This window comes from Homalodisca vitripennis, chromosome X, assembly GCF_021130785.1.
Source record: "Homalodisca vitripennis isolate AUS2020 chromosome X, UT_GWSS_2.1, whole genome shotgun sequence".
Lineage (NCBI taxonomy): Eukaryota > Metazoa > Arthropoda > Insecta > Hemiptera > Cicadellidae > Homalodisca > Homalodisca vitripennis.
In genome coordinates, this window is record NC_060215.1 from 27,619,910 (window position 1) to 27,635,101 (window position 15,192).

Genomic DNA, 15,192 nt, shown 5'->3' on the forward strand with positions numbered 1-15,192 from the left:
ATTCTCGGGCATATTGATTGGTTCTAAGCACAAAAGAATTGATCAAATTTACTGTAAAAAATAAATTGAAATATGAAATCGGTGGTGAATCATGTGGAGGACAATGTTTTGGTCCAGGTAGTTCATCAAATGCAAATGTGGTTTGGGAGTGGGTGTCATTATTTTCCGCAACTACGTTCCAGTCAGAGCCAGGTATATTTTGATTTGGGATATTTTGATTTAGTATATTTTGATTTTGAACGTTGTTTAGGCCTACATTATTAATTAGTACATCTGTAAAATTAGATATTACATCTTCGATAACTTCATTTACAGAAACATGGTTTTGTACATCAAGTCTACGTATACGTCTGATATGTAGGCTATGGTTGTCATCTCCTTCGTCAGATGAGTCTTCTGATTCTAGGCCTATATAGTCTGGGTCAGCGTCCGTATCGTCATTATATTCTTCCCCTAGACCCACAGAATCCTCAGATGTACTTGATTCATTTTCAGAATCAGAAAGATTGTTCACAAAACCATCACTATAGTCTGAGTCATTCAAGACTTCAATTCCACTTCCTAACAAACTATTTACTAATGTATTTTCACTAACTGGTGATCTACTCCTCTTACTCATCTTCGAAACCAATATAAACACCAATAAAAAGAAAAAGTTTTATAAATAATATCTTTAAAAACAATAAATCATCTACAATAACCTCAACACACTGAGCTGTCAGTCTCACTGAAGTGACCCAAACAACAAAAGTAAAAAACTATATTTTCATAGATTATAATACATAGAGTAAAATCCAAAAAGGATAAAATGAGGTTTATTTATGTTCCATGTAACCTCTAGACACTGCATAATACGTTTTGTGAGATTTTATGTACATTAAATGCCTGTAAAGTAAGTTTAAACGAACGATCTTTATAACGATCGTCGGCAATACTCGCAAATATGCCATTGACGATCGCTATATCGATCGTTGGCATTAAAAGGGTTAAGCGACAATAGGCACTGACTGACGGTCAGAGACCGGAAGGGAACTGTGGAAGGGGCTGTTTCTTGGAAACAGTATGACTCATCCGTCTGGTATTACCACCACTGCTGGCTGGTGCGGCTTTTGTTTACAGGTATTTCACCCGTTTCCTCCACATTTTCACTCGTCTGACATCATCTATTATGTACTGTGTTCAAATTTCATTGGATGTTATAGAAAATCGTTACTTTAGAATTTTATAAGAAAGTGCATTCATATTATAAAAATACTTGTGCTGTATGATTTTTAAACTATGGCCAGTTTAAATATTAAAATCACCCACGTGTGAAAACAATTTTACTTAACACAGATTCAAGACTATTAATAGCCAGGTAGGAAAAATGCTTTCAATTGGTTATAAATTTATGATAACCGAAGTGAGTAACAAAACCGTTGCGGCAACAATTCCCACCGTTATGTACTAAATAAGTATATTTATGGAAAAGAACATATATTTCAGATGTATTTGATAACTTTCTTACCAAATTGAAAATCCATTTAACATAACATGATTATACTATGCAAACATGTAATGCCTTATTATATATCAGAGATAATGGCATTATCTAACTGTTACGGAAAATTAACGTTTTTGCGGTATTTTTATGTTTTCTTTTTAATTTATATTTCGGCTAAAGATTTTAATCCTACGATCTTTGTATATGAGTAATATAATACAATAATCTATTTCAATCCATTTAACTTAACATGGAAATACGCTACAGAGATGTTCTTTTTTTTAAAATGACCGTAAAATTACATTTTGTAATACGTAGTTAATTAATTCAAGACAGCTCTAACATTTCTTTCGAGCGTAACGGATAAGTATTTTAAGAACGCTGGACTCGCGCGACTTGTGGTTACAGTGGGGAACAAGTTTGGCAACGTCGCTCAGTTCTCGTTGGCCGCTCGAAGGTCACGGGCAAAATAGGCTCCTCCCTCAACTGCACTCTCTTGTGGTTTTTTGTATAGTTATTTACAAACTGATTTGCGTGAAACTTGCTTTGTGGAGTTTTTCTGGGTCGAGAAACGTGTATCTGATATCAGCATACCAATTACATTACAGCATACCAATTATAGCATACCTACAGCATATAATTAATTACCCACTCATTTCCAAAATGGCGGCATCAAACAAGGGGAATTAACCCTTTCCGATCTGTTGGCCAGCTGTGCTGGACAATGTAAATACTCAGTCAGCTTGACGTTGTTATGACATAATTTGTCTTCTGTAGTCTGACGGCCAGCTCCGCTGGCCACCGCCATGATTCCGTCACGTCGGCAATGCGATCACATGTTTTGTCCCCGGCGGTCCGTTGTCCACCACTGCTGGACAAGTACGTTTTCCCAATACTGTCTGATGGCCAGCATAAGTGGACATTTTTTATAATTTTGTTGTTATTTACTCTTATGTCTGGTTAGTGCTGCGATCTATTGGAACTCTTAGAAACTACGAGGGGTATCCAAAAAGTAAGTTTCCCTGTTCTGTAAAAAGACGCGTACGTAACAGCGTGCAGCTGTGGGCGGGGATATGTAGCGCGGTTCGGTTGGCAACAGGTGCGCCGGTCACTGGCCCATTGTCACGCTTCTCAGTCAGTTGCTGCCCAAACATCATGGAGACTCCACTGCGTTCTGCCGCCAGTTTGCGAAGTCCGTAGTGTTATTCGTTTCTTGACCGCCAAAAACGAAACTGCCGTTGAAATTCATCGTCAGTTGTGTCAAGTGTATGGTGAACATGTTATGTCCGTTCAGATGGTCCGTCGTTGGCGTGCAATGTTTTTGGAAGGAAGAGAAAATGTTCATGACGATGAGCGTAGTGGCCGACCGGCCAATTCTCGGCAACCTGACGTCATTAGTGCTGTACGAGCAGTTATTGACAATGATAAGCGAGTGACTCTCGATGAAATTATGGATAAACTGCCGTCAAGTGTTGAAGTTAGCCGGTCATCTGTGCACAATATCATGACAGAAGGTCTTCAGCTTGCAAAAGTGTGTGCAAGATGGGTGCCTCGCTTATTGAGCAATGCCCATAAACAACAACGAATGGCTGCTGCCCAGTCTTTCTTGCGATTGTTTGAGGATGAAGATGAAAACTTTTAGAATAATCACTGCTGATGAAACATGGATTCACCACTCAACTCCAGAGACCAAACGCCAGAGTATGGTGTGGCAAAAAAAGGAGAGGCAGCTCCTCAAAAAGCCAAAGTTTTTGAGTCGGCAGTAAAGGTAATGGCTACAGTTTTTTGGGACTGCCGTGGAGTGTTATTGATTGAGTATCTTCCTCGTGGCGATACCATAAATGCAGAAAGGTATTGTGAAGTTCTCACCAGACTTCGGCAGGCAATACAGAATAAACGGCGCGGACTTTTGTCGCGCACGGTTCTGCTTATTCAAGACAACGCCCAACCACACGCTGCTCGTGCAACAATGGATCTTTTGAGGAAATTTAAGTGGGATGTTTTTGGTCATCCTCCATACTCACCAGATCTTGCGCCTAGCGATTTTCATCTGTTTCGGGAGCTGAAAAGAGACCTTGGCGGTCGGCGATTTGCTAACAGCGATGATCTTCAAAATGAGGTGGATACTTGGTTTAAAAATTTGGCGGGTGAATTTTGTGATGCTGGAATAAAAAAACAACTTCCTAGATACCAAGAGTGCTTAGAAAGGGATGGTAACTATGTAGAAAAATAAGGTATGATGTAAAAAGTTGAATAAATGTGTTTCAGTTATTTTTTGAGTCTTTTTAACTTTTTCATAATTAATGGAAACTTACTTTTTGGATACCCCTCGTATATTAAATTTGCTTCTGTTACGTTGGTACTGTGCTTCCGCTTGTTTCCTTCACTGTGTCAAATGTAAAAGACACGTGCTCTCACTCTTGTGTTGTTATCGTTTCACATCTTTGAGTCGTCGAGTTTTTTTGATATATTTAGTCTAAAATACACGCGAGTTTTGTAATATAAATATCTTATATTGAAATAGTGCAGTAATTTTAAGTATGAATAAGTGTGTTTAATGTAAATAAATGTAAATATTAGGCCTATAAGTGTTGTGTTGTTTTTTTTATTCTGAGACAGTATATTGATTTGTAAATAAGTTATTATATTGAAACTATTCATTTACTAATATGAGCAATAATATTGCTGACAATTCTGATGACATTCGAAGTGCTTTGGACTGGGAAGATAATGGTTGTACTAGTGATTCTGATCACGAAAGTGACATCAATTCTAATATTGAAGAAGTGTTTGAACAAGAACTTGTAGATGAATTGGGTGATATTAGTGACATTTTTGATTGTGTAAATAGTGATAGACATGTTGACAATGCAGCAGAATGTTTAATACAACAACCCAATGAATCTATAGAAGATGATGTGTTGACCGACAATCAAGATGAAGGAGACCAAGTCCAGGATGAAGAACAAGCTGAGGTAGGTGGAGGCAGTGATCAACAGGATGAAGGTGACGAGGAAGAGGATGAGGATGGCTGGAGGGAATGGACAGCAAATGATGTAAGTTTTGACCAATTTACTTATACTAACACTCCAGGCTTCAAGCCAGCTACAGGTTCAATGCCTACAACTGAGATGGAATACTTCCAATTATTTTTTACGGACGAATTGTTAACTGAAATAATGAATGAGACAAATCGTTATGCAAGGGAGAAAATACTTAAAAATACCCCTTTAAGAAAAAATTCAATTTGGTGGACCTGGAAGGACGTTACTCTTCCAGAACTAAAGGCCTTTCTGGGAGTACTCATTAATATGGGGTTAAATCCCAAACCTGAATTACAAGATTACTTCTCTGATGACTACATCGATTTTCAGCCCTTTTTTAAAAATACCTTCTCCAAAAACAGATTCAGGCAGATATTCTGGAATCTGCACATTAGTCCCCCAATGACTGGTCCAGTAGTAGGTACCATTACACGGTCAGGGAAAGTCCGTCGAGTAGTGTCATATTTGGATAAGAAGTTCAGGAAATTCTATGTTCCTGAACATAACGTCAGCGTAGATGAGAGCACAGTAGCTTTCAAAGGCCGAGTACATTTCAAAGTATACAATAAAGACAAGCCCAACAAATGGGGGGTTAAGATCTTTGTAATGTCCGAATCAAAGTCAGGGTATATTTTAGCTTTAGAGCCCTACTTAGGAAAATATACCACTGTTAACATGCCCCGAGCAGATCTAGGTGTTACAAGTAGGATTGCATTGCACTTAGTCCAAAAACTGGAGCAAGACTATGGCACATGTGAAGGTTTACATATTTACACAGACAGGTTCTATACTAATTTACAGTTAGCCTCAGAACTTTATAACAAAACAATCCACATCACTGGTACTATCATGCGCAATAGAAAAGGATTACCGCGTCAAATAAGGCAAATGAGAAAGGTTAACCACTCAAAAGTAAATAAACACAAACAGGTAAGACCACTAATTAAACTTAAGAAAGGAGACATAAAGGCCTATCGTAAAGAGAATAAGTTTTCTGTATTAATTTGGAAAGACGTTAATGAAGTGACCATGCTGTCTACTCTCTATGATGCAACAACTCAGACTGTGAGGAGAATACAAAAGGGCAATATTGTAGAGAATGTATTAAAACCTACTGTGATCTGTATGTATAATGAACATATGGGTGGTGTGGATCTAACCGATCAGTACATATCCTCATATGCATTCATTAGAAAGACCATCAAGTGGTGGCGTAAGATATTTTTTTGGCTGCTCGAAACCGGCATAGTCAATTCGTTGATCTTATTTAACATCAACAAGCCAAAAAAAGAACAAGTGCAACAAAGACAATTTAGGAAGAAACTTGTCAAACAATTAACAGCAGCAGTAAAAAACAACAACAAACGCAGCCCATCAGACATAATAGAAGAAAAACGATTAGACGGCACACTCCACTTGATGTACCCACTTGAAAATAGACAAACGAAAGACTGTGCAGTGTGCAGTGACAGGAACACACCAGGAGCTAGAAAACGTACCAAATTCTTTTGTAAAACTTGTCAAAACAAGCCTGGACTATGTGCCGGAATGTGCTTTGAGATATATCACACTAAAAAAAATTTTAAAAATTAATTTCTATTCAAAATTGCCAAAAGAAAATGTACAAATTTTTCCAACTTTTTTAACTAGTTTTTTAACATTAATTATAAATGTATGTACTTATTTTATTTTATTCTAAATACTTATATTGTAAAGCCTGGGACTTTAATTTTATAAGTCAATTACATTATTGTCATTTAAAACCCACTTGTCCTTTTAATTTTTAAAAACCCCTTACCTTGTCCTCAATACAAGGTAATTATGAAAATAGGCTCACACCTGGCTGGGTGCAATGGCATTGTTTGTTCAGAGCTGACTGCGTGGCAGCCATGGCCAGCACAGCTGGCCAATAGACTGGGGAGGACAAACCCATGTGGAATGTCACCGACCTAGCTGATAAATGGCTGCGGCCAGCACAGCTGGCCAACAGACCCGAGAGGACTTTTTAAAAACACAATACAGATCGGAAAGGGTTAAGGTTTTTTTTTGTAACAGGGGGCCATGTTTCCTAGGCCTGGTAGTTGACTCTCAGCCATCCGGCTTATTGTGCACCCTCTCTCAGATTTAAGCTGTATCAAATCCCAGGCCTTTACAAAACCATGAGATCTTCTGAACAATGCTTTCCTGTTCCAACCCCTCTTCCGTATGCATAAGAACACCTAGGGATCTTGAGCGTTTGCTCTGTAATGCCGTACATTCAAATATGACATGCTTGGCTGTTTCGTCAGCCTCGCCACATTTTCTGCACAGTGATTCCTGAACTGGAATACCTATTCTGTTCAGGTGACTTCGGAATATCCAATGACCTGTAATAAAACCAGTCGCCTTTCGGTTCTCCGTTCTACTCATTCTAAGGGCATCTGCTGCAATGTTCCTTGATGGTCCCTTGAGCATCCGCTTTGCTTGTACATTCCCCTCAGTATTTTTCCAATGTTGTAGGTGTTTGTTAACCATCCACTTGGTAACTGATCTACGTGCTAAGTTATATGAGACCCCACACGTTGGTTCAGGACTGGTAAGAGGACAGTTGGCTCCCAAGTTAGCACAACTGTCTGCCCCTTCATTACCTGTGATTCCTCTATGTCCAGGCACCCAAGTTAGAATAACTTTATTGGTTTTCGCCAGCAATTTCATGACCTTATGGCATTCCCAGACTGTCTTCGAATTACAGTCATGGTTGGCCAAGGCCTGCAGAGCAGCCCTGCTGTCCGAGTTAATGTAGATGGTTTTGCCTTTGTAGCCCCTTTCCACATTAACTCTTGCACATTCTGCAAGGGCTGTAACTTTAGCCTGAAAGACAGTTGCCAGTTTACCTACAGTTTACCTAGGCTAAAGCTTAAGTTAACACTAGGTCTGACTCCCCAGACCCCTGCCCCAGTACCCTTCAGAGTCTTTGACCCGTCCGTGTACCAGGTTAGAGCCTTCTTCATGTAGTCAGGCTCACCTTTTGACCATTCCTTCCTTTCAACAATGTTGACTTGAAATGGTTTTTCCCAGTCCGTAACCTTTGCCATTCTGTCAGACATCATTTCTAGAATATCCAGTTTGAGAATGTCAACGATCTTGGAGTGCTTACTAGCATGCATGGTGATGATGCCAGTTCCCATTGCACTTCAGTCTGTAGGCAGCCATCCTAGCCTCTCCTATGACGAATATGTCTAGGGGTGGGAGTTTTAGCACTACTTCCATAGCAGCGGTTGGTGTTCCTCTCATGGCGCCCATTGTCCCCAAGCATGCCAACCGCTGTACCTTTGACAGGTTTTTTGCGGCAGTCACCTGTTGGACTTTTGGCCACCATACCACTGAGCCATACACCATCATTGGTCTGATGACTCTGGTGTACAGCCAGAATTAAGGTTTATCCTTCATCCACCATGAGTATTTTGGTGGAAACTTTTAATTAGTCTAATCTGTATAGTTTGTTTGTTTTCAGCGAATATATTATTATTATAGTTTGTTTTATTTAGAGCATGATTTCTATTCATCGCTTAACCTATGTTACAAGGGTAATAAAGTAATTGATAACACATTTTTCAGTAGATTTTTCCCTTCAATTCAATCTTTATTTGTTCATTTACAAGCAGTATGTATAAGACACGTCAATTTATAAAAGCATGAACGTATTTGTCAGTTATAGAAAAAAAACTTCACTATATTTAATTATGATCATTCAATAATATGTAAACAGCAGATTTCTCAGTTAAAAAAAAAGTTGTTTTTAATCTTTTGTTGCATGATTACAGTAGCCAAGTGGACTTGAGGCACCAACAGAAAGCAAGAAGAAGGTCCTTGGAAACAAGGGAGGAACCAGTTTTGTTCAGCGATGAACATATAAGAATTGTGTAAGTACTGTTTTAATATTATGTAAGTACTGTTTTAATATTATGTAAGTACTGTTTTAATATTATGTAAGTACTGTTTTAATATTATGTAAGTACTGTTTTAATATTATGTATTTTACCATATTATTTCAAGCTTCCAGCAAGATCAGTTGTTTAATACTTCTTGTAATATAATAAAAATATTAGATTAAACACAGGGTTTTATTGTTTTTATATTTTGTACATTTCTATATGGTTGTAATTTTGTCAGATTTATACAAAACTAATTTCACAAGCGATTTCATACTTAACTGTAGATTAATGAACTTAGTTTTCTTACTACAGCACTCAAATTTGCTACCTTTCTTATTGCAAATAGGCCCAATCTATTTTATTTGTTGCTGTGATGAGCTATCTTTTATTTAGAAGAATATTAACCTTTGAGGTCTCATTAAAAATTGATTCAGCTGTATTTACTTTCTACTACTGTATTACTTGATTCAAAGTACAAGTAAATATTTCAATTCTGTTCATTTTTTATTTTTACAAATCAAAGTAAACATTGTAAAAAGAGCTTATACATCCTTTTATAAAAGTTTTTTATGTTTCTAAGTATTAATTTGTAAAATATTAAAATTAAAAAAGAATTTTAATTGGGGTGGCCACCCAATGGGAGAAAATTGGAATAGGCTGGGAATTTAATGCACCAAGGAAAAACCGGGAATAAGCTGAAATTCTTCCTGTAGAACCGGGAGAATCTCAAAAACAATTTTTCTGTTTCTAAGAACTTATAAAATGAAGAAATAATTTGATTTCTTGATTCAGGACTTGGTTCATCTCAAAACGTCGTATTTTACACAACATGGTCTGTGAAACTGAATGAAGATTGACAAATGTTCGTGAGTCTCACCTAATGGCGGTTAGACAAAAGTTTCCTTAACTTGTGTAGTGGAGTACATATTTGGTTTCTTTCCTTCCAAGGGAGAGAGACGATTATCCCGGACTTAGTCCTAAAAAGGACCTTTGTGCCTCCCTTACTTATATTTGTGTCCTCAGAATCTGAGACTTTTACAGAAGCCCAACAGATTTGATGGCTCCTGTCCTCTAATGTCCTTGGGGCTGAGGAGATATGCCCCTAGTAATCTTTTCCAAATTGTAGATATGGCAGGACAATTTAGCCATATGTGCTCCGATAATTCCTCCGCTTCTCCGCAGAGTCTACATTCACCAGTTATACATGATACAAGCGGTGTTCTTGCGTTTAAGTTTTTTATTCAGTCATCGAAATGGGTTTCCTGGACCAAGTTGTAAAATTCTTAATCTTGAGTGAAAATAATATTTGAAAAAGCTTATGTTAGGTAAATTGCACTGACCTAAAGTGTAGTGTTCACCCTATAAATAAGATTAAAATTCGGTTTGATGAATATTGTCATCTATTTGACAGTTTGATAAGGGATGCAACCTGGTTTCCTGAGTACACCAGAATGTCAGATAGAATTTTTACCAGGCTTGATAAGACACGTTCTTGGAGAAGAAAATAGTGGATTTGGGTTAAGTAAGGGAGTGATGAGCAATGACATAATTAGCTAAAGGAATCAAGAAAGAGAAAAATGTAATGTCTAGGCGGATCAGCGGCACTGTGTGGTACCACCCTGTCGTTCATGTCTGTCATGGCCGATGTCGAGCATTTTCCATATATGCAATACAAACATTAAACTTAAAGTTGCTGCTCTAATGTTCACCACCTACCGCTTACCACTTGTATTGCAGCCAAGACCTTGGTTTGGTCTATGAATGATGATTGGTCTCATACACACACACACACACACACACACACACACACACACACTCACACACACACTTTCGATTGGTTGTTGTATTATGTAATTTAACATAGAGAGTGATATCATGTTTTGATATCATGGTCACATCAAAATCTTGACTGAACTAGCTGTGTTGACACTGGCAAAGATTTGTGCAAGTTTCATGTCCAACAGTAAAAATTGCTAGTAAGAGCTCTCGCAAGCGTTACCGCAACCGATGTCGGACAGTTGTTTCCAAGAACAGGAGAGTAGTGTACTCGCCATTACAATTGCTGTTAAAAACTTTGCCGAAATATCACTGCTGAGTATGAACAATTTTCTTATTTACTCCTATATCAACCAGAAATACACCTGTTGTAAGTACTTGCAAGTCAAATTGTAGTTGTGCAAATTCTCTCGCAACTTTACTTGCCAATGTAAACGCAACTTAATATTGTCGCCAGTCTGCAGAAGGCCAGCCGGCCAAATCCACTACGCACGTCAGTTTTCGTCATCAGAGTGGCGTTCGCTGGACGGCGGCTGTTGGAAATTCCATTGGTTCTTCGATCAATTATTCATCTGAATGACTTCCCTGCACATGTAACAACAATTCACGATGTTCAAACCAATTAATCTAATGTGTAAGAGGAACCTATGTCAAGTAGTTTCGTAGTTCATGACTATAATCTAACAACACATTGTGGCTTGAACTGCAGCCTTTTCTTTATTTATTGACTTTGTAAGCTGTGTTGCCATGATGGGTTGATTGAATTGAAAACAACTTTATTCATATATAGTCTGCATATTGAATGGTGTCATATTGATAAAATGTGTATTTTGTACGTATAATAACATAACACTAATTAATAAACATAGATTGCTCCTAATTAACTGATTTTTCTTTCTAAAACTAATATTTCCTAGTACTCAATATATTCTGAAAAGTCATACAAAGGTTTAGACACGAAAATATTCAAGGTTTTTTTTTTAAATTATTTAAAGCACTTTTCATTTTTAATTTCAGATGTAATTTGTTTAGATATTTTGCTCCCAAATAGGATGTTTTCTTCTTAAAGAATTTTAATTTGTGGGCCTCAATGACTATGTTGTCTTTTTCAATTCAATTCAATTCAACACTCGGTAGCAAATAATTTTCTGATGCATTCTTCATATATTGGCTGCCAGTGGAATATACTCGGAGCTAGCCACCCACACAGCAGTCTGCCCCACAGAATCACAGTGTTGGTTATTGTTTGTTCTCTTTATTTTTTTTAAATGGATTCATTATTTTCTAAACAGAAAGGAAAGTTATTACGTATACACATTGTTATGTTGCCACATTGAAAGACACAGGAAAAACTAAGAAGCTTAAGATATGTTGTGGTGATTTATCGTCATTGAATTTCTTATCACCGTTTCACTCTGCGTAAGGATGAAATACAATATTTCAGTTGTTTATTTGGTTTGAAAATGGACTAGAGAATTGGAAGTTTTCTTTCAACTGGGAAAAAACCAGGGGAAAAAACTGAATTTGAAATAAGGTATTGAGTGGCCACCCTGTTTATTTTACATATAAAAATAATAGGCAATTTCATGAATTCAGGTAAAAAAGCACTAGGATTTCATTAACAATTGAAGGTCTTCTGCTCCTCTGATCATCATGCACTGATATGACTATTTTTAAACACAAGACACCACTTGAACACACTCGTACGATTCATAGCTGTTACAATTTCACTATATGCAGTTTATACCTCACTATAAACCTCAACCAGAAATTTTCCTTTCCTAATAAGATAACGGATGACGTTGTGTACTTTGCGCTAAGGGAGATTGTATTGACATTTTTCACGAAACTTGCACTCGCATCAACAGTTCTCAATATACTGTACACTCGCATCAACAGTTCTCAATGTACTGTACACTCGCATCAACAGTTCTCAACGTACTGTACACTCGCATCAACAGTTCTCAACGTACTGTACACTCGCATCAACAGTTCTCAACGTACTGTACACTCGCATCAACAGTTCTCAACGTACTGTACACTCGCATCAACAGTTCTCAACGTACTGTACACTCGCATCAACAGTTCTCAACGTACTGTACACTCGCATCACTAGTTCTCAACGTACTGTACACTCGCATCAACAGTTCTCAACGTACTGTACACTCGCATCAACAGTTCTCAACGTACTGTACACTCGCATCAACAGTTCTCAATGTACTGTACACTCGCATCAACAGTTCTCAACGTACTGTACACTCGCATAAACAGTTCTCAACGTACTGACCTCGAACCGGTGTCGTTGTGTATGGGAGGAATTAGGCCACATGGCAGTATAGCTAACATGTCAGAAAAAATCCTTCTGGCTATGACATTCTCAGTGCACTGTCTTTCTGGATATCCTTGTAGCAGCAACTTTTTTTAGTTAGTTGTGCCTACCTATTAAATTTGGAAGTTAAAAATATATTACAATACAATTTATTTATTTAACATGTTCAATGCTGAAACATAAGTTTATACAATCTTCTATGACTAAAAATATTGTATGCCAATGTAGTTTAGTTGATCTAAAGCCAATATTTGTCAGCCCATGCTGGTCACAGCAATTAAAAGCGGCGTGAGTATTCAATGTTTTACGGGTATCAATTGATAAAAAAAAAAAAACAGTTTTATAACGTGTTAGTTATAAAATATGTTATAAGTTTTATTATTCTTAATTTTTAGAATGATAAAAATCAATCTTTTATAACGATAAATAAATTGTTTAGAAATTGTTTCATATTTATTATTTCTATTCCTAAATACTTCTTTGTATACAACAAAAGCTTAAAACTAATTAAAGAAGTCTGAATGAATATTTATGTATTTCATACTTGTACACAACGGAAACACAATTTTGAAATAGTATTTTCACATCATCTCCCATTTCTTAGTTTTATCTATTGTTCAGGAGCTAAGTAAATTCTTATGGTCCTCAGGTTTAGACTTAAATTGATTCGACGAGATAAGGAGATGTTTGCATATTAATTACATGTCACAAAATGTTGTAAAATCTTCACACAGTCTACTGTTCATGTTTTAAATATTATTTTATTAGTAAAGAAATGTACATGAAAACCCAATTGTTATTTTGGCTAAAATAGTAACATGCATTAAATTTTTAAAATCAGTGTTGCAAAAATAATTATTTTGAGATAGATTTGTAGAATTGTTTTCTGGTTTCTATTGCAAAGTTTTCTGATGTACGAAATAATACCCTGATAAAATTATCTATCCTCTGTAATTATGTATTATTGGGAAGGCTCACAGGTATTAAATTGTATTTTTATTGCTTTTAGGTAATTTATTTAACACTAGCTAACATACAGTAAACGACACAATATGTGGATTATGTAAATTATTGCACGTCACAAATATTTTATTCATCTAGTTGGCACCAAACTAGTTAAAAGGGTGATTTAAGTGTGTTAAGGTGTCTATCTATAAGAAGCTTATTTTTTTGTTTAATGTTTTTGTAGTAGGAGACAAGCAACAGTATCTCCTGAGAATGAGGAAGAGAAATCAAGCGCTGGAGATGAGGACGTCGAAAAGCCAAAAAAATCTCTTCAACAAAAAAGGAAATTTGACGACGAAGAAGACAAGGAAGAGACAGGATTTGATACAGAATGGGAAAAAAATACAACTTTCTCCAAAAGAAGAGTTGGGTATGTCTAACCTCATATTTTGTTTTATAAACAAAAACTTTCTAAGGCACAAGGGGAATGGATGGTTTTATCAACAGAATATAAACTTTCTTTTCACTTAAATAATGTCCCTTCTCATGAAGTCCCAAATAGAACTGTCTAATTGTCATTATTTTAATTAATGTTTGGATTTTACCTTTAGTAAATCATGGGGCAAGATGACCCTTATCTCTTTTTATTCACTATGGGTAGTGGGCATGCCATCCCTTTGTGTCAAAACTTTAAATATTAAATTCAATTGTAATTTACATTCTTAAAACTTCAATATATGAATATAGTATTAAATTGTCATAAGAACACAATCTAAATTGTATGTAGCACAACAATCTATTAAAATTTCATTTCTGATTTCAACCCTATTTCGAATCATTAAGTGATTTTTGACTTTGTTAATTTTCATTGTTGAGCGAACTTGAAGCACATGTACACCATCAGATGCAATTGAAATTGGTTGAAAATGATTGAGATGACAAATGTGCCTGTAGCAATTCTAGCTCTGTTGTGATGAGCATTGTTTTATCTACCATATTCTTAGATGTATTGAAACAGTTAATATATTCTTATAATGGTTAGTTCCAAAATACAAACACTTCAGGTTATGTTACTACAGTCACTATCATAAAATGTTTATTAAAGTAAATTTATATTACAATTTTGTTATGTTATTTAGAAATAATTAATCAAAATATGAGGTTTTCCTAATTTTTGTTATGGCCTAAATTGTTTATTTCCTTAACACCTGTGTTAAAAATAAAGCTGCATTAACAAAGAATCATATTATACCAAATATACAAGCAGATACAGGAGAAGCTAAAACCAGATCCTCTGTCCACCATCCTAATCCTTTAGTAACATTGTATCATTACAGTATACTCTCAATCACTTCACATTTTGTATATTACATTTTTAACATTCAGTAGTATTTTAAAATTTTATTAAACTGTATGAATAACCTGGTTTTTGTCTAAAGCAATTTGGGACAGCTAAGAATTGTTTAATGTTTTAGACGTCTTCTCCCTCATTAGTAGACACACATAGTGATATGTTGAATATGGCAGTTATATTGGTTAGGTTCTTTTGTAATCACTATTTTAAAATTCACAACAACCAATATCTTAAAAACTCCCTTATCACCAAGTAATATCTGATCTCCACTCTTATTGCTCCAATAATAACCCTCACATTAACTACCCTTCTAATTTAACTTTTTACATAACAGTAAATTTCTATTA

The 15,192-nt window shown here is 36.1% G+C and overlaps 1 protein-coding gene across 5 annotated transcripts in view; it reads left to right on the top strand.

Annotated features, from left to right (window-relative positions):
* LOC124368834 overlaps positions 1–15,192 on the top strand; it is a 56,893-nt gene that overhangs the window by 40,219 nt on the left and 1,482 nt on the right. For 4 of the 5 annotated variants that reach the window (XM_046826253.1, XM_046826252.1, XM_046826256.1 and 1 more), the window contains 2 exons: positions 8,331–8,429; positions 13,736–13,921. In XM_046826253.1, the coding sequence (XP_046682209.1) occupies positions 8,331–8,429; positions 13,736–13,921 (285 nt within the window). The remainder of the gene's footprint in view (positions 1–8,330; positions 8,430–13,735; positions 13,922–15,192) is intronic. The other variant, XM_046826255.1, reaches the window with a different exon arrangement.